At 40.3% G+C, this 22,959-nt stretch overlaps 1 protein-coding gene across 5 annotated transcripts in view; it reads right to left on the bottom strand.

Moving 5' to 3' along the window:
* FOCAD (focadhesin) overlaps positions 1–22,959 on the bottom strand; it is a 214,120-nt gene that overhangs the window by 160,377 nt on the left and 30,784 nt on the right. For all 5 annotated transcript variants that reach the window (XR_013232617.1, XR_013232618.1, XR_013232619.1 and 2 more), the window contains 4 exons: positions 10,763–10,867; positions 9,411–9,512; positions 7,482–7,612; positions 5,884–6,010 (listed from right to left, as the gene is read on the bottom strand). Coding sequence is in view for 2 of the 5 variants with exons in the window: in XM_077345182.1 (XP_077201297.1) it covers positions 5,884–6,010; positions 7,482–7,612; positions 9,411–9,512; positions 10,763–10,867 (465 nt within the window). In the remaining 3 variants the exon portion in view is untranslated. The remainder of the gene's footprint in view (positions 1–5,883; positions 6,011–7,481; positions 7,613–9,410; positions 9,513–10,762; positions 10,868–22,959) is intronic.

The following is a 22,959-nucleotide window of genomic DNA, read 5'->3' as shown; positions in this document are numbered from 1 at the left end:
AACGTTGGCCTGCATAGAATTCTTGTTAATTGTTGACAGCTCCTTACACTTAGTACTGAACTATAAATGCATGCATACAAGGCCTTCACATCAAGGAGATGTCCAACATCCAATCCAATATACTATTAATAAAACAATAAAATACCATGAAGAATATACATATACAGGAATATACAATTTACCTTTAAAAATTCATTATTAAAATAATTCACACAAAAAGGGATGCTCAACATGTGTATTCTCAAAGGCAACTATTTTTTCTGATTCGCCTTGTAAGTAACATGTCCCCACAAAAATGTGTCCCTGACCATTTCACAGATGGTCAATCTCCATGTCTCTTAGCAGAAACATAAAGAGAAATAGACAGGAAGAAACTACTTTACAGAATGAAAACAAAGAACCAATGTCAACATTTATGATCTGTTGGAATATTCAAGACTTGATGGCTCTCTCTGTCAATATGATATCTACCAAAGGAATCTGATATCAGGCAACAAGAAGTTCTAATAATATTGGCAAGGGCTCTTTTCTAAATTCAAGACTGCGCCAGATGCAATGGACAAGGAATGTGCATGGTGTGAACTGCCCAAGGAGGCCAGTTGGGGCAAACCGTTGCTTTAGAAGGTAGTATTTGCTTTTAACACAGAGACGTTTTCTATATACCATTTTCATTTCCTTTCAACTCAATCATTACAGGAACACTGTGAAAGGAACATGCAACAGTTGGGGAAAGTTCGTTATAAACATCTTGACAACACAAATGGGTTCTGGTTCACTAATTACATACCACCTCGAATCCTTCTATGTCTTCTGACTATATACTTCCTTGATCACATGGAATGGCATTATTACTGAGTCATTTAGCTTTTTCCTCATCAGGGTTGTAATATATTTATAGATCCTCACTGACATAACAACTATACTCAGTAACCAGTTTCTGCTAGCTATGGCTGACGATTTACACCCAGTTCTTCACAGCTATTAGCTTCCTCTTCTGTTCCAATAACCATTTAAGGTTATTAGGATGTGTTATGACTCATTTCACTGGAACTAAACTTATCATGATATACAAAGGCATCACCAAGTACAGAGGAGTCGAAAATAGAGTGCACCAGGCACTTGCAAGTACATAACTCTGAGCACTAAAACCAAAAGGCCAGGCTCTGTTGCCCAGAACTCACACCTCCACAGAACAAGTGGCAGGACTAGCCCCAAACTTGATGCTTGAGATGTACCATTCTTCACACTATAAAAAACTAAAAAACTATAAAAAAAACTAAACAGTAATTGATATTTTATTATGGTGCCTAAAATCTGTTCCTTCACCAGAGGAGACACTTCATGGCTCAAGAGAAAGGGCAGCAACTAGAAAGGAAGCAAGTTCATAGCAATTTCAAAGGTTTACTATAACATATAACTAAGATTAAATAGCAATAAATAGATTATTATTATTATTTAATTTGTTTATTGCCCTCCCTTGCAGGCTTAGAGTGGTGCACAACAACTTAAAAACATTCATAATTAATTTCAAAATATAAACACTAAAACCTTAACAATTAAAAACCTTTAAAATCACATCTTCTGTTCAAGTTTTGTTCAGCCATGTCATCAGTGCAGTTATTGTTTCTAGCATACAAGCGTAATTGTGACTTTCATTGGAGGTTTTCTATGTATGGGGAAGTGTTTTGATGTTGTTATCACTGGTCCCAACCAAAAGCCTGGTGAAAGGCCCTGCAGAACTGTGCCAGTTCCGATCTCCTCTGGGAACTTATTCCACCAGGTAGGGGCCACGATCAAAAATAGACCTTGGTGTAAACTGCACGGAGCTTTTATTCCAATCCCAGATCGATTCAGTCCCTGCCTTCTACACAGAATGCGATTTCCGTTTGGATTTTGGGCGATTTAAATTTTCCTTCTGCAGCAAGAAGGATTGATCCGGAGTGACCCTACCTTTAGTGTGGGATATCTCAGACTGCTGCTAATCCTGAATATATTCAGAAAATCGCATTGTTTTGAATCTGGGCTCTCCTCCATGGTAGAGGACCCATGATTGGCTACAGGTGGTCATGTGACAAGCCTGCCTCAAAGGAGAAGCCCCTAATTTCTCTCAACTTCTGTCGGCTTTGGATTTTTTTGTGTGCCTTCTTCGTCCCCCCCCCCCCCTTCAAGAAAAGAAAGGATTTTTTTCCTCCCTCCTCTGACTTCTTGGATACTCTCCCCCATTCAAGAAAACAAAGAAAGAGTCTCCATTTGCCCCCCACCTCTTCTGAGCCTCCCTAGCCACGTGCAGAAGACTTTCCTATTTCAATGGGAAGGGGGGGAAGAGGAAGACTCGAGTTCAAAGCGATCTGAATTCAACAGGATTGACAATGGAATAAAAAAAGTAAGTGCAGACTCTGCCCTAGTTGAGGCCAGACATACTTCCCTGGAGCCAAGGACCACTAGCTGGTTGGTACTGGTTAAGCATAACGCATTTCAAGGGCAGAGAGGTGGTCCCTTAAGTAAAAACAAAAATGCAAGGGTGTTTGCCAAGGTAACTCTTACGTTTCTCAAGAAACCAAGATACAGATGCTCCTAATATACATATTATCCTATTCATTCCTTAAATGTCATCTCAATATCTTACTCCATCTAATTTTAAGGCTGACTGCAAGTACAAGGTGTAAATTCCTGCAAGACTGTAGCGATTTTATTCCCCACAGGGTGGGGGGAACACTCTTCAACCAAAGAAAGCTTGATTTTGCTTTCATATGTACAAAAATACATCACTTCAGCTTTAATAGCCAAGTTATTTTAAGAATGCCCAGGGTACAATTTTCTTCTAGTTGTCAAATTCACTAACCAATGTAATTTGTCATCATCGTAATTTTCATTGTGCTATTCTGTTCTGTCTGTTCTCTTTTTCTGGTCAAGGCCTGATAAATGTGGAACCAGAGAGTAAACAGCAATGAATTGCTTCCAGGGAAAAAAAAAAGACTGGGGGAGGAGGGGGGAGCAATCTATGCTAAGCTTTTTCATCTCTGAATCTTACTTGGCCTGCCTTAATAAATTTCACACATGAAATCTATTATAAACCAGGATACACAGACACTCAGAAAGTACGCTGGCTTCTGTTGAATTATGCTGGCAAAAAAACCAAAAGATTTGCCAAGAATTAGTAAATGTGGTCTGGCAAGAACTACAATGTATAATTTCCAGGCCTGACATGCAAGCCAGTGAATGCTGTAAGTCTCATTAAAGGGCTCCATTATACAAAAGCACAAAAAGATTTAGCCATCTTCATAAATCACCCCAAAGCTCTGGAGCAATATGAGTAATTCATGTGTAGTGATTCCTACTTTGTGTAATTCATTATATTCTAATACAAGACAACCATTACATTTAAGTTATGCTGAAAGTTACTGTGTGAGTTTGTTGTTAGACTTAGGTTGTTGTTGTTTTTTAAGTAACTCAGGGACTTTCTCTTCCAATGATACCTAAACAATATTTTCCACCCAGAGATTTATTTAAATGTTTTCAAGTGCATGTTAAATATCATAACATCCTGTTATCTCAAACTCAGCATCTCATCTATAATAAGTACAGTAAAAATGCAAATATTAAGACAATAACGTCCATATTATTTCATCTATGTCTATGGAGTCAGCATCTAATCAGTCATGCCTTGACAGACCAATCATCTGTCTCAATAAAAGGCACCTTTGTGTATGTTCATGAAGGAATAGCAGACGTTGGTGTGCTTCCAAGTCATTTCCTTCTTTCTTCAGGTGAATACACAGCCTTTTCAAACAGCTGCACTTTCTGGTAATAGTCATAACTGGAGCTCCGCAAAGGAATTGGCCCGGTGTGCTCTGGTGTCTTTGAGGGGCAGGTGAGTTACTCAGTCCTGCTTGGCTACCTTTCTATCTCCATCATAGCTTCCTTCTTCCATTTCTCAGCTCTGGACATTTTTCAGTGACCACAGCTAAGAACCTGAACTCCTTCACCCAGCTACCTGTGATTCTGTACTCCTCCTGGTTCACTAAACTTCCAGTCAGGGTGTCTTGACCAGGATGCCTCAATTCTAGTTGCAGTGGTAGGTTAGGACTAACAAGCAATGGGAACTGACTATATATTTTTTGAGATAATATTAGAATATACTATGTATGGTATACACGCATAGACGATATATAGACTGTGTACTAATAATTATTTATTAGCTGGTCGTTTTTCTTTTTCTCTCTTTTACCTTTCTGTAAATGCTTTACATAATAACAAACAATAAAATTTCAGGAAAAAAATTCTAGTTGCAGTGGCACCTCACAATAAATGTATGCACATTGTGATACTCCGGGCACATACCAGCAACACATATCCCATGAAGATAACCATTCACACCTAAAACATCTTAGCCTTGGAAATAATTCTGGGTTTGATAAAACAAGGGGAGTATGGCCCAGAACTACTGGACTTCTGTAACTCACTCCATGCAGGCCTACCTTTATCCTTGCTCTTGAAATTGCAACTGGTCCAGAACACAGTTGCCAGAGTCCTCACAAGGACATTTTGGTGGACCCATGTTCAGCTTGTGCTTTGGCAGCTGCACTGGCTTACAGTTGAATCCTGTATTAAATTTAAAGTTCTGTTACTTACCCATAAGGCCAGTCATGATCCGGACCCTGCGTATCTGAGAAACTGCCATTCTACCGTACCCCCCGAAGAACTCTCCATTCTTCAAATACCAACCAGTTGGTGATCCTTGGCCCCAAGGAGGTATGTCTGGCTTCAACCACGGCCAGGATATTTTCTGTCCTGGCCTCCCACTTGGTGGAATGAGCTCCCAGAGCACATCCAAGCCGTGATGGAACTAGTGCAGTTCTGCAGGGCCTGTAAAATGGAATTCTTCCACCAGGCTTTTGGTTGGGGCCAGTGAATCAGATATCATATACTGGACCCCCTATCAAATCCACCTTCAGACTGCAATCTAGTTCTGAGAGAATTGTGTGATATAAAATCCATCTGGTCAATGCTGATACTGTCGCACAATTTAACTTTAGCTTAAATCTTATTTTATTGTATATTTTTAAATAAATGTCATTATGTTTACATGTTATACACTGCCCTAAGGTAATCTGCTGGGAGAGCAGTATAGAAATCAGATAAATATATAATATATACCTCATATGTACCATCAAACTGGACCATAAAGGCTGCAGCAAATATCCATTTATCTTTTTAAAAATTTATGCAACAAAACCAATAGCAAATGAAAAAAAAAATCAACCTTAATCTCACAATTGCTCTTGCCCAATTGGTCTTGTCTTCTACTACTGCTTATTGGCAATAGTGTGTGGAGGTTCACATCCATCTTAAATATATCACTATGTTATTTATCCTGTTGGTTTTATTGACCACATATACCAAAGAAAGAAGCAGCAGATGAAGCTGGGAAGGACACTATTGTTATCCAAGAAAATGCTGGCTTTGAAGAGACAACATTCCAGATAGATAAGAACACCACAAAAATGTTGCCTGGAACTGAGGGAGGGAATAGATCATAGGCATTAGCACACATTGCAACAACAGTAATTCTTAAAAGAACTTTGTATTTATCTTCTACAGTATGCAGAAACATAAAGGTTTTTGGGGAATGTCTATTTCTGTTGAAACCAATGAATTAGACATAAAATTACAAGCACGCTGTCCCAGTGTGAATTATTATCTGGATGTTAAATGGGCACACTGCATTTCTCTGTGGATGACTCATGAATGAGGAAACCAGAAAATCTTACCATACTAGAGCAAAACATACTACTGGATTCCAATCCAAGCTGCTAAGAAGCTAAAATGATGAAAACACAACGGGAAGCAGGAAAACAGCAATTTGAGCCTAGTGAAATTTACCTCAGCTTGACAAAGTGCATGAAGACCTTGTAGCACCAAGACAGCAGGTGTGGCTTGATCAGGTTTTGTGCATTCATTCAGCACTTGAGAAATGGCAGCCAACATATCTGCTCCATGTTGGTATGGCCTGAGAGAAACCCCAAACATTAGCTATAGTCATACAATATGCATGAAGAACATCACTCAATTCCATACCAAAAGCATGAAAGTTGTAGTAACAAAATGAAATGCTGCTGGCCAAATAATTCAACATTCTTTAGTAAATCTGGGTGCAATCGCTTGGATCAGTTAATTTCATACTGCAACACAATCAAAAACATTGGCACACTTAGCTTGGGATATAAATAATTCCAGGATGTGACAGGGAAGCCTCCCCCCCCCCCAAAAAAAAAGAATTATTTAGATGAATAGTCTGAAATTTAATAATAATTTATAGGGAAAGTAACATTAGCACTATAAGAAAGGGAAAGATGCCTAATGCCTTACCCAATGCCTTAAGAATTAAATCAGTATCTGCTCATATGCAGTATTGAAGGCTGCTGAGCTCTACCATCTAAGTGCTGCATCTAGGTGTTAGATGTCACAAGGCTGCTGCCCAAATGACAGCCTGGTGTTCAGTTAACCCTTTCCCTGTCTGTAGCTTCCACCAGAACTCACTATGTGATGTCAAAACATCAAATAGTAAAGTTCCTCATCCCAACCCAGAGCAACCAAGTATATATGAGAGAAGAGAAGGGAAGCTCTCTGAAGGGATGATGTAGCATCACATGGAGAGTTCTACTAGCCCTTGCAGGAATGCGGTAGGGGGGGAGAGCCAGTCCATAGAGGTTATTTACGAGGACCTCTAAAGCTATTCTGGTGCTGAATTCTGTCTGGAAGCAAGAGATTTTAAAAGTTGGTGCCATCTAAGCTGTCCAGAATCAGTCACTGTCCACTTTCTTCACACCATACATACAGACCAAGATTGCTGATTCAAGGGCAATGTTTAGGTCAGAAGTAGCTTGGGAAGGCTGAGAAGAAACATCTGCTCTTTTGATATGACTAGAATAGGGGGGGGCAAAGTCCCTAGCACAGGGATCCCCTGCAATATGGTGCTCCCCATTTTCCTAGTGTTAGAAAGTGGATGGGCCAGGAGGAGCTTTCACCCAACAAGGCTTCTGATTGGCCACTGGAAATTTGATTGGCAGTGCAGATTTTAAAAACATTGGTTTGGCAGCAGTTGTCACCACAGCACAATGATTTTCACTGTGTGACTGAACGTAAGCTGCAGCAGTCATTTTATGGCTGGCTGTGTCTCCCACATTGTGTCAGAATTCCAAAGGTCCCTGGAGGCTCAAAAAGGTCCTAGCATATATGTTAGTTCAGGACATACAGAGCCAGTTTTACAATTTCCTATGCTCTGCTGTGTCTGAAGGCACATGAGCTCAGAGCATCCTGGGTGCACATTACAGCAAGGTCTCCAACCTTAGGTTAGAGGTTTCAGAGCCATAGTGTCAATCATTAGATGCTGAAGTTTCAGATAAATCCAAACCTAAAAGCAATTTGACAAGGGAGGCTGGTGGGGAGGGGAATATAAAATGTGTAGCCAGTATACATACCTTTGCTTGCATATATCTCTGATAGAAGCAGCTTTAGCAATAATCTTTTCCCACTGAGTAGATTTGTTCACAGATAAAGAAGCCACATCACACATAGACATGAATCTCTGCAGTTCTGGGTACACTCGATCCTAATATCAATTTGATTTTAGAAAACAACAGTTTTAGGAGCCTATTCTTAAAAATTTTACATTGTAAATTATGCTGTGTGTTCATTTATTTGCACTGCCCCACTGTGCCAATAACCCATACAATGTTGAAAGACAGACCAGTATTCCTACCATATTTCAGATGAAGAATCTGAGGCTAAAAGATACTGGGCAGTGCCCTACCTCAGATTAGAAATTCTAACCTAAACAGGTCTTTCATGAGAGGAACAGCTACTTAATCTTAAGAAAGCCTTCAAACTTTGCTTAGTGGAGTGGCAGGATATAGACCAGCAGCTTGTTTATGACCCACCTACTGAATTGATAGCTGAGCAAGAGTTGGGTTAACAATACACTCCAGCAGCTCTAAAGCTGCTGAGGTATATTAGTCTGAAGAGAAGATGACTAAGAGGTGATATGATAACCATCTTCAAGTACTTGAAGGGCAGTCACATAGAGCAGTGGTCCTCAACCTTTTTATCACTGGGGACCATTCAACGCCGGGGAGCACTCACCGGGGACCACTCAATGCCTTTTACTGAGGCCCGGTGGGGGGGGAGTAGTTTACTCCTCTACTCTCAACTACTGCCCTAGCGCTCTCTGATCGCTATGGTAATGTTTAAACATCCCTTCAAAATAAGATACAGACACGCCACAACAATGAAGTGTGTTGTAAAGGGCTGGGGGGGATGAAGTAAAGGGCCGGGGGGGAGAGAAGGCGTCCATCGGGGCCCACCTCCAATTAGTCGAAGGACCATGTGTGGTCTGCGGCCCATAGGTTGGGGATCACTAAAATAGAGGATGGAGCAGAGTTGTTGTCTGCTGCCCCAGATAGTCGAAACAGAACCAATGGGATGAAATTAATTCAAAAGAATTTTTAGCTTGACATCCAGAAGTTCCTGAGAGTTATAGCTGTTCCTCACCACCTTCCTTGGGAGGTGGTAGGTTCTCCTTCTTTGGAAGTTTTTCAGCAGATGCTAGATAGCTGCCTCACAGAAATGCTGATTCTGTGAACTTAGACAGATTGTAAGTGGCTGGGCAAAAGGGAACGTGTGTCTGAGTTTGGCTCTTGTGGCCCTTTCTTGCATGCCCAGGGACATAGTGATCATCACTTTGGGGCCAGAAAGCGAATTTCCTCCAGACCAGACAGACCAGGGATTCTGGGGGGAACCCATGGGGGGCATCATCTGGACATGGAATTCGGGTCACTGTGGGTAGGGAGGTAGTTGTGAATTTCCAGCATTCTGCAGGGGGTTGGACTAGGTGTCCCAGGATCTCCCTTCCAACTCTATGATTCTAGGCACAGACTGGGGTTCCTATGTATATACAGAACAATGCATGAGTTCTCCTTTATCAGTACATATGTATGTAAACATTCCTCAACACTGAAGAACATAACACATCCTATCCATGCAGAGCCCCAGATATGGATTAGAGCTCTACAGAACAATGAGTTAATGTACACAATCAAATGAAAAACTGGCACCCAATGAAAAAGTAGTGATTTACTAATTTTTAGAATTCAGTGCATAGACAATACAGTATATGAGTATATACAATATAGTACATATCACTTTTAGAACACAGTATTCCACTCGCTGCCAGCCAAGTCTTTCTGAATGATTAGCTCTGACATTTTCTGCAGAGACTGTAGTAGGTACTCCTATCACATCAATTGATTTGCAGTGGTTAATAAGCAAGTACAGGCACAGTCATGTGCCTGTACTTGCAATGGTGCAATTGGTCAACCCAGAAATTAATGGTTTTCATTGTATTTTTCAACCTGTTTCTCCCACAAAGATGTCATCAGCCGTAAAGTAATGGCTTGAAGCTTTGGAGTACTTCCCAATACTTGTAGGGCACGCAGAATCTGAGCCACACAGACCTGGAAGAGAACATTGTTTTTCTGTATTAATTTATATAATATGCAAAAACCCCATCAACAGCAGACAAAAATGTATAACACAGAATTGTTACCGAGAAATTAAGATTGCAACAAATATGATGGCAATGATAAGGTCTCAATGCCAAATATTGGGGACGTTTACTTCCCATAGCTTAACATTAAACTGGAAGTACCTAACACTAGATAAAACTTTTGCCTGAAAAGTGCTGTACCCAATCCTATTTAAAGGCATTATTTCACTGAATATATATCCACATTTCTGATTGATTTCAATGGAATGTGGACAGCACAGGAAATATACAGTGCAATTTGGATATCCAGACCCAATCTAAAGACAAATGCTCAAGTATAACAGGATTGTAACTGCCATTATGAGCTAAATAACCTGTTCCTGAACACCCTAAGTAATCAAAAGTGATATGATTAAACACCCTTGTATCATATTGCAATAAGGCCACTGTTCATTCTGCCTAACTGATCTGGTAAATGAAAGGTAGAAATTCTGAAAGGCAGAAATTCTGCTCCCAGCCATAACCTCCTCAAAGTCCATCATATCAATATTCCATTCTCTCTTGAATTCACATGGGATTCAGCAATATCTTGCCATATATGGACCAATATCTTGCCAATATCTTCAACCATATATGGACCAATGAACATTTATTGAGCTCCTTTGAAACACGGTATAGTGGTTAGAATCCAACTAGAATATGGGAAACTAGGAGGAAGGGCAAAAATAAAATGTGATAAGATTGCCCCCAGGCTGCTGCCATAAATGTTTTTAAAAACTCAGGATCATAGGAATGGGCCCAACCAATCATGTGGTTCCTTCTCATCTTCTTTTGGTCCATCCATGGGAGCTCCAGAAGATGTGGAGAAGCATCTCCTATACGACTGCAACAGTCAATTCCAAGTATCAACTACTGGCATGAGAAGTGCTCTTTTTCCAGTCTTAGCAATTTGGACAGGAAAATTTCCATCTTCAAATGTCACCACTGTTTCGGTCACACAGCTGACAATTATCAAAGTGAGTACTTTGAATCCTCAACAGAAGATAATTATATGAGAGCCAGCCAGAATCCATTAAGTGAAAGTAAAATCCTCCATAGAACTTCCTCATTCTGCTGTTGGCATTTTATTGTAATGAAAATATATACCAATTCTTTAACAAATAAATAATGAAACAGGAATAATAGCTGACAAAAGTTTTTTTTTTAAATCATATTGACCTTATGCACACCCAAGGCAGGCAATGTATACAAGATATCCCGATAGAGTATTGGCTCCAGTGGCAATCCTAGTTTAAACATCAGAACTGGAATCAGATTTGGCACCTAAAACAAAAGCATTTCCAGTGTTAATGATATAATTAGCTGTATGAGAAGAACAATACAACAAAGAAAAGGATCTTCATTTTGTAATGTTCTTCAAACCTTCTCAATAGAACGAGCTACACATGTAAACAAAAACTAACTCCCATGCAACATTTTCTGTCATGTTTGAACACTCTGTACTGAGAAAGTTGTGGCACTGATTATAGCCCAGGCTCTTATATTTTCATCAATCCTATTCTTTATTTTGCCAGCAGAATATTTTCTTATTTCAGTTTTACTATTTGCTCCGAGAATGAAGCTCAGCTCTTTATCTTGTTCCAGAGCCATACACCCCCATTACCTTCAATTACTGTAACTTTAGAACTTATTCAACAATGTCTTGCTTAGACATTTATACTGGCTAGAAACCAGAGGGGGGAAACCCAAATCTCATTTACTTCTCAGACAGTGAACACATAAGCACCAATAACAGTGCAGGGTTAAATCTAAATGCTTTCCAGGACTATTGTCTTTGAGCATTTTTTGTTCATTTTTAACATATCTGAGATTTAAAAACCCCATGCCTTGTGTGATTGCAGGCCATTTTTCCCCCCAGGGCCATTAAAGCCATCTCCATTCCATAACCAGGTCTGAAGTCTCAACAAAAAATGTCAACGAAAGATGCATCATACAAAGGTAACTGGAGCTCACTTGCCCCAACACCTCAATTCATCTTGCACAAAAGGAGAAGGCAGAGGGAGCAGCATTGTAGGAAGCAGTATGGACATTTTAAACAGCACACCTCAGTGATTCAGAAGCACAATGGAAAAAAGCAGTTTCCCTCAAAAGCTGCTCATCTATGCTTTGCTAGCCCAATGCAAGTGGGTTTGGATGAACAGGAAAATAAATTTTGCTGACAGACAGATACTAAAACAGGTTTGTCTGAAATGACAGAAAAAATCCATTCACAACCAGTTACTAAAACAGAATACAAAAGTAATTTGAAAATATCCTGATCTTCTCCCTTGAGAAGTGGGGCTAATAAATCCAAGTTTATTCTTACCATTATTTTATATTTCATTTTTCTCCCCAAGGGGGACTTAAAGCAGCTTAGAAAAAATTCTAACCTATAAAGCAGATTAGGTTTAGAGAGTGTGAGTCACCCAGTGATAAAGTGGGGATTCAACCCTGGGTCTCCCAGGGCCCTGATCCAACGCTATCCACTATCCCATATCAACTCTTGGCATTACCTATTTTTGACTACAACAATCAGATCCCTCTGCATCATTGAGAAGCATGTACCCTTGAACATGTGTCGGGCACAAAATTACCAGAGACAGAGCCATAGTTGCCAGACCAGGCCTAAATGACACAAGTTCCTTTTACTGCATATTTTCCTTAAAAGATCACAAATTATATCCTTTAGCTTTTGGTTTATAGTAAAACAAAAGGCTATTAACGTCTCTCTCTTTTTTGGTGATTTCTGCACACTAGAAAGATACAGAATTCTGTATCGGCCTGCCCATTAGCGATGCCTCTAGAATAGCAGCACACACCTATGGCTCTGGAGAGAACACAATGGAAAAGTCGGCCTGGGTTTTAAAAGTCCAGATAAGTATTCATTTCTACTGAATGAAAAGAAGGCGCTAGGGGGAAGAGACACGGGTCAGAGATAGAGCACATGTTTTGCATGAAGCACAACCCTTTGGTACCACTCCTAACAGCAAATTTGATGGCTAGGTGACTAATAACTGGGCAATAAAAGGGGGCCACCTACAATGTATGGGTTATGGCATACTTAGGGGATGCACAGTTGTGCAGAAAAATTATTATCTTGTGAATAAAAGAAAAAAAGGCTTGATCAAATTTACTTCTCATTTATTCCCCGATCCTCTGCAGTTCCTGGCAGACTGACCATTTGTTTCTTTTAAAAACTGACACTACAACTATGCGTATCAGAGTGGGAGCAAACAGGAACCACTGCCTGATAAGATCTATACAAGACATATAGTAGGGAGATACTTTAAGTATGTCGAAAAGCAGTAGTTGGTAAACTAAGAAGAAGAAGAGTTGGTTCTTATATGCCGCTTTTCTCTACTCAAAGGAGTCTCAAATTGGCTTATAGTCACCTTCTCTTTCCCAATTTGGTGTAGTGGTTAGGAGTGCGGACTTCTAATCTGGCAAGCTGGGTTCGATTCTGCAATCCCCCACATGCAACCAGCTGGGTGACCTTGGGCTCACCTTGGCACTGAAAGCTGTTCTTGGGGAGCCCAAGGTCACTCAGCTGGCTGCATGTGGAGGAGCGTGGAATCAAACCCAGCTCGCCACATTAGAAGTCCACACTCCTAACCACAACACCAAGCTGTCTCTAATTCTGCACACACAATCTATTTTATTTCAGTTCTGAATCTATACACATGCATTCATACAATGGCACTGCGGCTCAGATTCTTTTAATCTGCATCCGAATATATAATTTTTTTCTTGTTTTGTTTGACATAGCATTCTGGCTGAAGTCCTACAAAGCCTACTGACTACTTCATTACCTTTCGTTACAAGGTGCTGTTCTGTTGATTCTCCCACTACAGCAATAAAGATTTCATCAATGTCAAGTTTTCTTTTTCTGGCTCTTTATTGAATAACGACGATGCATAAATCTCTCAAAGTCAACTCCTCTCCACATTCAGTAGACAAAACAGGCTCCAACAGCCTTGCCTCAGGAGTTAAATTCTTGCATTTGTTGGGAAACATCAGTTTGCTGAACTCTTTTTCAGTTCTACCAGACCCTGGTAGCCCAAAACCCTCCCGCAGGGCTATCAACGCTTCAGCTGAAAATTAGTTGCACTTTTGGGGAGGGAGGGGAAATGTCCTTCAGCAAGGGAAGCGAGGGTACTTCACTCTTTTTTCTGAAAGGAGACTTAACGTGCTGTCTGAGCCAAACTGTAAGAGGCTTTGTCTCTTGAAAAAACAAGTTGATTAACCAGCGTACTTGAGTGCCTTGTATTTCGCCATGTCTAACTGCCTGATGCTTCTGGGTGCCTGGTTTGTTTGTTTTTACTCAGATATAGCATTATGAAGGGGTTGTTAGCAAGAGGGCAGGTAGAGCTGTAGTATTACATACATACTTATGTATCCTACCAATGTTCCTCAGTGGAACAGGCTTCCTCGGGAGGTAGTGGGTTCTTCTTTGGAAGTTTTTAAGCAGAGGCGCTAGATAGTCATTGACAAAAATGCTGACCATAGGTAGATTGTGAGTGGGTGGGCAGGAAGGGATGTGCCAGTGCTTGTATCTAATCACCACTGTGGGATGGTAGGTGAATTTCCTCCAGGCCAGGCTGAATTCTGGAGATTTTGGTGGGGAGGAATCACTTGGGCATGAAATTGGGGTCACTGTGGATAGACAGGTAGTTCTGAGTGCCTGCATTGTGCAGGGGTTTGGACTAGATGATCCTGAAGGTCCCTTCCAACTCTATGCTTCTAAGCCAGGACTGACTCTCATTTTCCAAGGGATTACTCTGTGCATAAGAAACTCTAGGATAGGAACCTCTTGAGAAAGCATGTCACAGGAAAGCACAAATCTCTGCCTCCCAAGTTACCATCCTGGTTTAACTGAACAACTCCCTCTGTTCTAGAGGGAGGTGTTCTTCCTTTTCCTCTGGCTCAGATGCACAGCAACTTCTAGAGAAGGACTTGAGCAACCCATGGTTCAGAATGGTGCTTACTTTATTTATTTTTATATTTATATACCGCCACTCAAATGTCTCACGGCTTTTTATAGAATTCACAAGAACAATAAAATCCCATTAAAAAACATTAAAACGTAATTAAAACACAACGATGGCGGATAATATATAACCCACTCCCCTCCCCCTGTCCAGCAAAGGTCTCTATCTGGGAGCGAGGGACTTAGTTGGTTTCAGCTAGGGATCCACAGCTGACATTGGAGTTGCCCTGGCTTCAACTATATCCCTGGTGGAATTCCTCCGTCTTGCAGGCCCTGCGGAAAGCTGACAAATCCTGCAGGGCCCATAGCTTTGCTGTAAAGCTTCTCTCTGGCAGTGTGAAAAAACTCATGAGACACTCCATATAGGTACAGGAAAATAAGTTTCCATGAATATCATCTGTGTGATCTACCAGTTAGCTTAATTTTATTCCTCTTATAAAAATGTGGTTGCAGCTTAGGCCACTTGGCTGTTTCAAGACTCACAAAATGTACTACCTTCACGCCCTGGCCGTACTTGAGCCTTTACCAGCCTCACTGTATTTGCTACATGAACTTTAAGAGAACCAAGCTGGGACTCATTAGGCTGAAGGAAGCTTAGCCAGTCAAAAAAAAAGTAGATAGAACTGAAGAGTAAAACCTTGTTTGTTTAAAGTATTGTACTCTCACAGACGGAAAGGGGGAATTTTGCTGGAAGGGTTTGGGGTGGGCATTTCTTAATCACAAAAAAAAACCTAGATAATGATTGACCAATTTTCTTTTTTTTTATCTTAAAAGGTTTTCAGATGATAAATTCAAATAAAATATTTAGCATAACTTCAAACAGAAACCAAATACTCAGAAGAAAGGAAGTTCCAAAACTTTAAGGTTTTCCCACAATGTCTAACTTGGCGAGAATAGTAGCCATTACTTCTACCATAAAAACAAATTAAGCTACATTTAGCCAGGAAACCTTGAAATTATACTTATTGGTCCCATTGTTGACTCATTGGCAACATCCCACCTACAGGAAAAAAAATGGATTCAATAACATTTTTCATTATGACCAGGAATTTTTCCTGCTTTTTTTTATTTTTTAATTTTTTTAAGAAAACCTAAATCCTTTTGATCACACACAATCACAATTTCTTTTGGTTGCAAAGGCAGACCTTACAGAAGTTCCATGCTTAGGAGAGTCCATCAGTCTTGCACTGTCTCCCAAATTATACAGTTTTACTCAAAAAATGGAATGATTGTCTAGCAAGCTGAAACACTCTATAGTGAGCTCATGTGCAAGTATTTATTTATTAGATTTTTATACCACCCTTCCATATGGCTCAGGGTGGTTTACATATAACACCACAGGGGATACATGGAACGAACTAACATAACATAGTCAAATACAACAACAATAATCTAACAGTTCTAAATAACAGAATTTCAGTGATCTTAAACAATATAACAGGAAGGGTAATTTAGCTCAGGCCTCTAGAGAGGTCAGACTGGTTCAGGCCATAGAGGGGATGTCTGTGTACATGTGTGCACATAATCCACATGAAATAACATACAAATAGGAAACCTCATTCTTAACAGAGCATCCACATGGTAGTTCCTTGTTCCACTCCTTCATTGTCTGAGCCCTCATCCAATGATCACCATTTCCTTCTGTGCTACTACAGGTCTTTTTCAAGCTTCATTTCACAATGAAGAGGGCTAGAGAATTTTTTTCTTAACCCCCTCCCCCAAGTCTGTGGTGGCATGGAGCAAGGAAAACGACATCAATATGGGCAACATTGTACACTATTCCATCCATCCACACACCATGTACGGTCACTTTAATTTTTTACAATTTCTTTTGAGAACAAAAAAGACAAAAGAAACAAAGGGAAAAATATTAAAATCCAGCAACCATGTAAGAATTTTTTAAAGAAAAAAAGCAATGCATAAATACAACAACAAGAAGAGTTGGTTTGTATATGCTGTTTTACTCTGCCAGGAGTCTCAAAGCAGCTTGCAATCGCCTTCCCTTTCCTCTCCCCACAACAGACACCCTGTGGGGTGGGTGAGGCTGAGAGAGCCCTGATATCACTGCTTGGTCAGAACAGTTTTATCAGCGCCATGGCAAACCCAAGGCCACCCAGCTGGCTGCATGTGGGGGAGCGCAGATTCAAACCTGGCTCACCAGATTAGAAGTCCACACTCCTAACCACTATACCAAGCTGGCTCTCAAGACAAACTTATAACAGTGGTGATGAAAATCTCTACATAAATTTCAATAAATTATTTTAAAATAACTAAAATAGGTCCACACACAATTGCTATCTATATGCTATTTGTTCACACGCTGATAAAAATCTAAGGTCCCCGATCCTTTGATTTACAGAAGTGAGCTTTTATTTTTCCAGTGTTATAGTATCATGAATCTTTTAGCTGCCATAAGGCCACAAAGGGTCTATTTTCACTGAATGCCACTTTGTCTGTGATCCTCCCCAAAAGACAGTATCAAATAAAGTTTAGGAAAGATCCTACAAAGTGTTATCTGAATACTTGGAAAGTGGACAATTAGGGAGTGATAGGTAGAAACTAGGGTTGGGCGTTTCGGCGTCCAAAGTGGCCATTCCTGCCCGAAGCAGTGCTGGCTCCTTCGGGTGGGAATGGCCACTTTGGGCGCCAAAGCAATCCAACCCTAGTAGAAACACCTTCCCCCTCCTCTCGTGCTCTAGTTTGGATGCCAGACAAGAGCAGAACCTCCATGTAGAACCAACATTTTGTATTTCTCTGGATAGGGAATGTATCAATTGGGCGGGAATGGCCACTTTGGATGCCGAAGCACCCAACCCTAGTTTCTACATATCATGCAAACTTTATTGGTTGTTTCAACTGTGGCTTCATTTTACTGTATAGGTTTCTTTGCTTTGAGTTAGTTGACTGTCAGCTGTCTCCAACAATACAGCTGTATTTTAATTTATATATGAAACACATGCAGGAATATATATGTATATGTATGTGTATATGTGTATGTGTATATGTATATATATATACATACACACACACACACACACACACACACACACACACACAGTGAGTTAGTAAGAGTGAATGAGTGAGAGACAGACAGAGAGAGCAAGAAGAAGAGAGAACAAATGAACATAAACCAAACCAGCACTTTTCCTTACAGGTATCTACCTTCATTTCTGGTACAAAATCTATGCTCTCCAAAGCTTTATTGCTAAAAGAAAAGAAGCAAATAACAAAAGACACACCATAATTTAATGCGTGAATAAGGCCGAGTAAGGTTCCTGCCAATGCTAACTGAGCATTTTGTCTTCATCAGTTTTTTTCCAACTGTTTTCGAACAGCCACCCTTCAGATTCATTAACTCTCAGAGCACAGGAACACACTCAGAAAAGCTGCTGAATGCGTTGCTTAGCAACACAGCATTTTCAATCCCTCATCATCCCCAAAGATTCAGCAGTTAGGTCAACCCTCTCCATTAGGTGCCCGACAAAGGGTTTACCAATTCATCTTTTTAAAAAGAAGAATCTGCATTTCAAAACAACAATCCAGAATCTTTCAATACAGTCGCTTTTAAAAACAGATTTACAGCTGCTCTTCAGATTACTGGCCTGTATCACAATCTGATACTTCATAAACCACAACTTTTATGCACATTTAGCTTCTGCCTGCAGCTTGGCATTCATTCAGCAACATAACCGTTAAGCCAGGATTTGTGTGTGTGTTTGTTTTTAAATAAACTGGCTAGGAAAAAAACTCATTTTTTCTCTCTATCTTCCGCGTCCTTTTAAAATATTTAGTAGCTGAACTGTGACACCTCAATATTTAAAATCTGTTTCTTAGGTTGCACGGTTAAAAGTGAAATGCTTTTAATACAACAGAAAACTTTAGGTTGATTCTGATACTACAGAATAAAATTGCATCAACAATTAAATTTTATGGAAAACTAATATGGGGAAAACAAGCATTATAAGGATGTTCCTTATTAAAGAATGTTAGGTAACATTCTTTAATAAAGACAGCAGGATACAGTCATGACCTTTTCAGCCTTTTTAACAGACCCTGTGCGCCCAACTGCTGTGACAATCCTGATATCCCAGTGAATCCAACCACTCCACTGACCAAAGTGTATTTAAAAAAAAATTAAAATATGATCTGAATTTTTAATACTATTTAAATTTAAATAATAATTTAAAGTCTACAGTTGCAACTTCATTACCATCAGCTTTTCAATCAGGTGAGGCCTTGGCCTCAAAGGGTAGATTTAGGTAGTGGCAGCTTCTGCTGCACCTTCATCACTACCATTGCCCCACTGCCCACCCACTCTATTTTGGAGCAACTAATGCTCTTTTCCCCCTCATTTTCCAGCATGAGGCCTTTAAAGATGTCCAGGAACCAGGAGGTAAGGTGTGCTAGCTGCTCCAGTACGCAATGGCAGAGACAGCGAGAGGCAGGGGGCATGAATATAAGTGGATGGACAAATGGGATTGTGTAGGTGCTTGGCTCCTGAGGCCATTTCCTGCATTCTGCAGCGGGTTGGACTAGATGACCCTGAAGGTCACTTCCAACTTTATGATACTATGATTTTATGTGCCACACCTGTTATTGAAATGCTCTGGACTTCAGTGATGTTTCTTAATCTAAGAAACTATAATAGAATACAGGGAGGAATTGCTCAAGTTTCCAAGGTGCAAGCCCATAAAGAACATGTTGAGACAGAATTATCATCCTGGCTTTTCCTTGGAAGTGACTGGGACATCATGCAGGCCCTGGCAAAGCCACTACCAGCATTTGTCGACATGTATTTCATCACAGTAAACACCAACTGCAACTTTCTAGCAGCCAACTGTCTTCAAGATTTCATGTGTTTAAATTTGTCACAAATTTTTGTTTTTATAAGAACACACACCATTAACTGGACAAGCATACACACATGTTCATGTCTGTCCTGTCAAAGATGGCACAGTGCGTACCAGCACAATAGTTAAAACAAGAATTTTCCATAAGTGGGTTTTACCACTGTGCAGATCTTATATGCAACTTGACAAAGAACTTCTTTTAAAATATATACTTAGATAAAACACTGAAGTTCAGTCTTGGAAACGTTTACAGATGAAAGGTAATTTCGGGGTTTATATAGGCTTTAGAAATCACAAATTGCTACTCTGCTATGTGTAAAATTGTACTTCCAGTAATTAAACCACCAAGAATTTCATCACAGGATTTCATTCATTTAGTGACAACCTCTTATCTTTGGTTCTCAGTCAAAGAGGATTTTGAATACTGTAATCTGGCAAAGAATAGCGTAATTTTCAGCCAACCAACCCAATGTTTATTGATTTTCATTTAAATTTCCAAATTTTTACCTTAACAAGACTACATTTGCTTCATCCTTTTCCCTTGCTTTAGGCCACCATACATAAGGTAATACTTATTCAGATGAATTTCCCAGAAGGATGTCATTTACCAGCCAAATATTTTATTCTTGCATTTAAGGTACCTTATAAAAGGGTGAATATCCTCAAGAGACTCATAATCCTCTAATAATGGTAATAGATCTTATCTTACAATGCACAAATGACCTCTCAGTCAAACAATTTAATTTTTTCCTCTTGTGGCATGGTTGGATTCACACACAGCATAACAGGGGCTTTTTTGCACAATTCATCCAATTAGGATGACTGTATAAATTTCATGAAAAGAACCTTTCATTTTACTTGAGTCAAGATAATTAACATCAAGGACTGCTGCATTCCCTGACATATTTCCTGAGCAGTATTCCACCACCCCTTTACCTACTAAGTTATATCTAATGCAAATTCACAGCATTATCTTAACCACAGGGTAAACACAGGGTATAAATCTTCCATTGGATATTCCCATTTGCTGGGAAAGAGTAGAGCTTCACTGCAATGCACAGGTTCAATTTGTGCCCCTAATATGGATTCCTTGTATCAATTTGGATCCAATGGTGCATAAGCAGTAACAAAAGCAGGTTTCTTGAACCTGCATTTGAGTAAGATCTTCTTCGGCTAATATATAGCACTTTCCTTCCTATATCTTACAGTACTCAGAAACTGCTTGCACATTTTGCACAAGAGGAAAAGTGGCTTTAGAATTAGGAATAGGTTATGTTTAATTTAGGGCAAGGGGACAGCATGAGTTTTCTTTCCACATTTCTACTTGTGAATAATTTACAGCAGCTCTCCACTGGCACCAGGTACTCTATGGTTCCAATCCCTCTCTTCTCCCATTACTCAGCCAAAAAAACATGAATTGTTAGCGATCTTCTGCTGGAAAACAAAAGGCTGAAACAAAAATTCACAAGCTCCCCATTTCTTGTAAATCAGTTTCCATTTATCTGTTTTGAATTAACACGATAAAAGCATCCTGAACAAACCATTTGCAGACAGCTGCTCCCAGAGAGCAGGGAATTCCATGATGAGATTCCCTAGTTATTGTTTTTGGTCTTAAAAAACAACAACACAGAAATATAATGATCAACAATGCAAAAAAGTGCTTTCCCTTTAGTATTTTTTGCAGCTTGTCCATAGCACACAGACAGCAATTATAAGGATATTGTTTTTCACCTTGCAAATAATTTTCACCGACTAAAAGAAATAGGAATGAAGTGATACTAATGCATTTCAGTAGGGCCAGTTCCATGTTTTGGAGCCATCTCCTCCCTGCCACCACACATCCCACTTGTACCCTCCTTCCCAACCCACTCAGATATGTGCTCCTCCTCTACCACCAGCATAGACTTTTCCCACCCACTCAGTCACACGCTCCTCCCCTGCCTCCTCCACTCAGCTGTACACGCTGGCGACACATCCTTGCTCCAAAGGCTGCTGTCCCAGGCACAGACACCAACCAGTGCTGTCTGGAATGCTGCCATGCGCTACCCAGAAGAAAGTGCAAGGTTGGGCAAAGTTGAGATGCCACACAGGTTGGGGGAGTGACAGGCTTTAACAGTTGGCCAACCTTGCCAACTTCTGACCCCAGCCTGCATTTCACACACCCTTGTATTAATCAGAGAACCATCCTTGTAAATGTTGTGGTTATGAGTCCATTTTCTCTGCATGCAATTTACTCCTTGTGAGCTTAATGGCATTTCTAATACTGCATTAAATACTGAAGCTAGCTTGCTGTACTGGTTAAGAGTAACAGCTTCTAATCTGGAGCGCTGTGTTTGATTCCCCTCTCCTCCACATGCAGCCAGCTGCATAACCTTGGGCTCGTCACAGTGCATTAGAGATGTTCTCACAAGACAGTTCTGTCAGAGCTCTCTCAGCCCCACCTACCTCACAGAGTATTGTGGGGAAAGGAAGGGAAGGTGATTGTAAACTGCTTGAGACTGCTTCAGGAAGCAAAAAGTGGGTTACGAAAACCAACTCTTCTTTTAGTATCTCCAATATCCTGGACAAAATAGTGAAATCTGTGTGCCAAGGCCAACGAGAGAAAGAAAGGTGGGGGAGACATTCCAGGGTTTTCATTGCTCTGGTAAACCAGGAAAGATACAAATAGGATATTGCCAGATATACTATCATTCTGAAACCTAAGAGAAGGACTGTATAAGGATCTCCCCATGGCACACAGATCCTGGAGCTGGCTTATCTGGTACCATGGCTTACATCAGAAGGAAGGAGAAGCCAGTCCAGCCCCAGGATTAGGTTGGCTTTTTAAAAAAATCCAGTATTTTTCTTGTTGGGTCTGTTGGATCTCTCCCAAAACTGAGATTTCTGAGAAATCCTGGATTTGTACTGTACTAGTACTGGTATCCAGGATTTTTGGAAGGTTCAACAGACCTGAACCAAAAAATACTATTTTTTTTAATTGCACACCCCTGGTATACACCCACTGATTTCAATAAATTTGGGATTGGAGGGCAGTATATAAATATAAATAAATAAATAAAAACATAGTGTGAGAGTGTATGCAGGCCTTACAGTGTGAATCGGGGACTAAAATACTGGAAGTAGGGTTGCCAACTCTGGATTGAGAAACTTTGAGGTAGAGTCTGAGGAGAAATAATATCTCAATGGGGTTGTAATGGCATAGCATCCTCCCTCCAGAACTGCCATTTTTCTCCAGGAAAACAGATCTTTGTGGTCTTAAATTCAGATGCCATTCCAAGAGAATGCCAGGCCCCACTTGGAGGTTGGCTGCCCTAACTGGGAATGATCCAGCGGTGCAAGGGGAAGAAACTGTAGGCCAGAAGAATGTAAGGAAAAGGAAACAGAGATAGAGAGGGTGGAAAGGAGGCACGGGAAGGAGCTGTAACAATGAGGGGCTTTTTGCACGGCTTCAAAATCGCACAATGGTTGCTAATTGGAAACGCTATTGATTTGCCATAACGCACGACGTCGTAGACAATCTGCAACACTCCTGAAACCGA

Source organism: Paroedura picta, chromosome 7 (genome assembly GCF_049243985.1).
Source record: "Paroedura picta isolate Pp20150507F chromosome 7, Ppicta_v3.0, whole genome shotgun sequence".
NCBI lineage: Eukaryota > Metazoa > Chordata > Lepidosauria > Squamata > Gekkonidae > Paroedura > Paroedura picta.
Note: the sequence above shows the minus strand (reverse complement) of the source record. Positions and strands in the feature narration are given on the sequence as shown.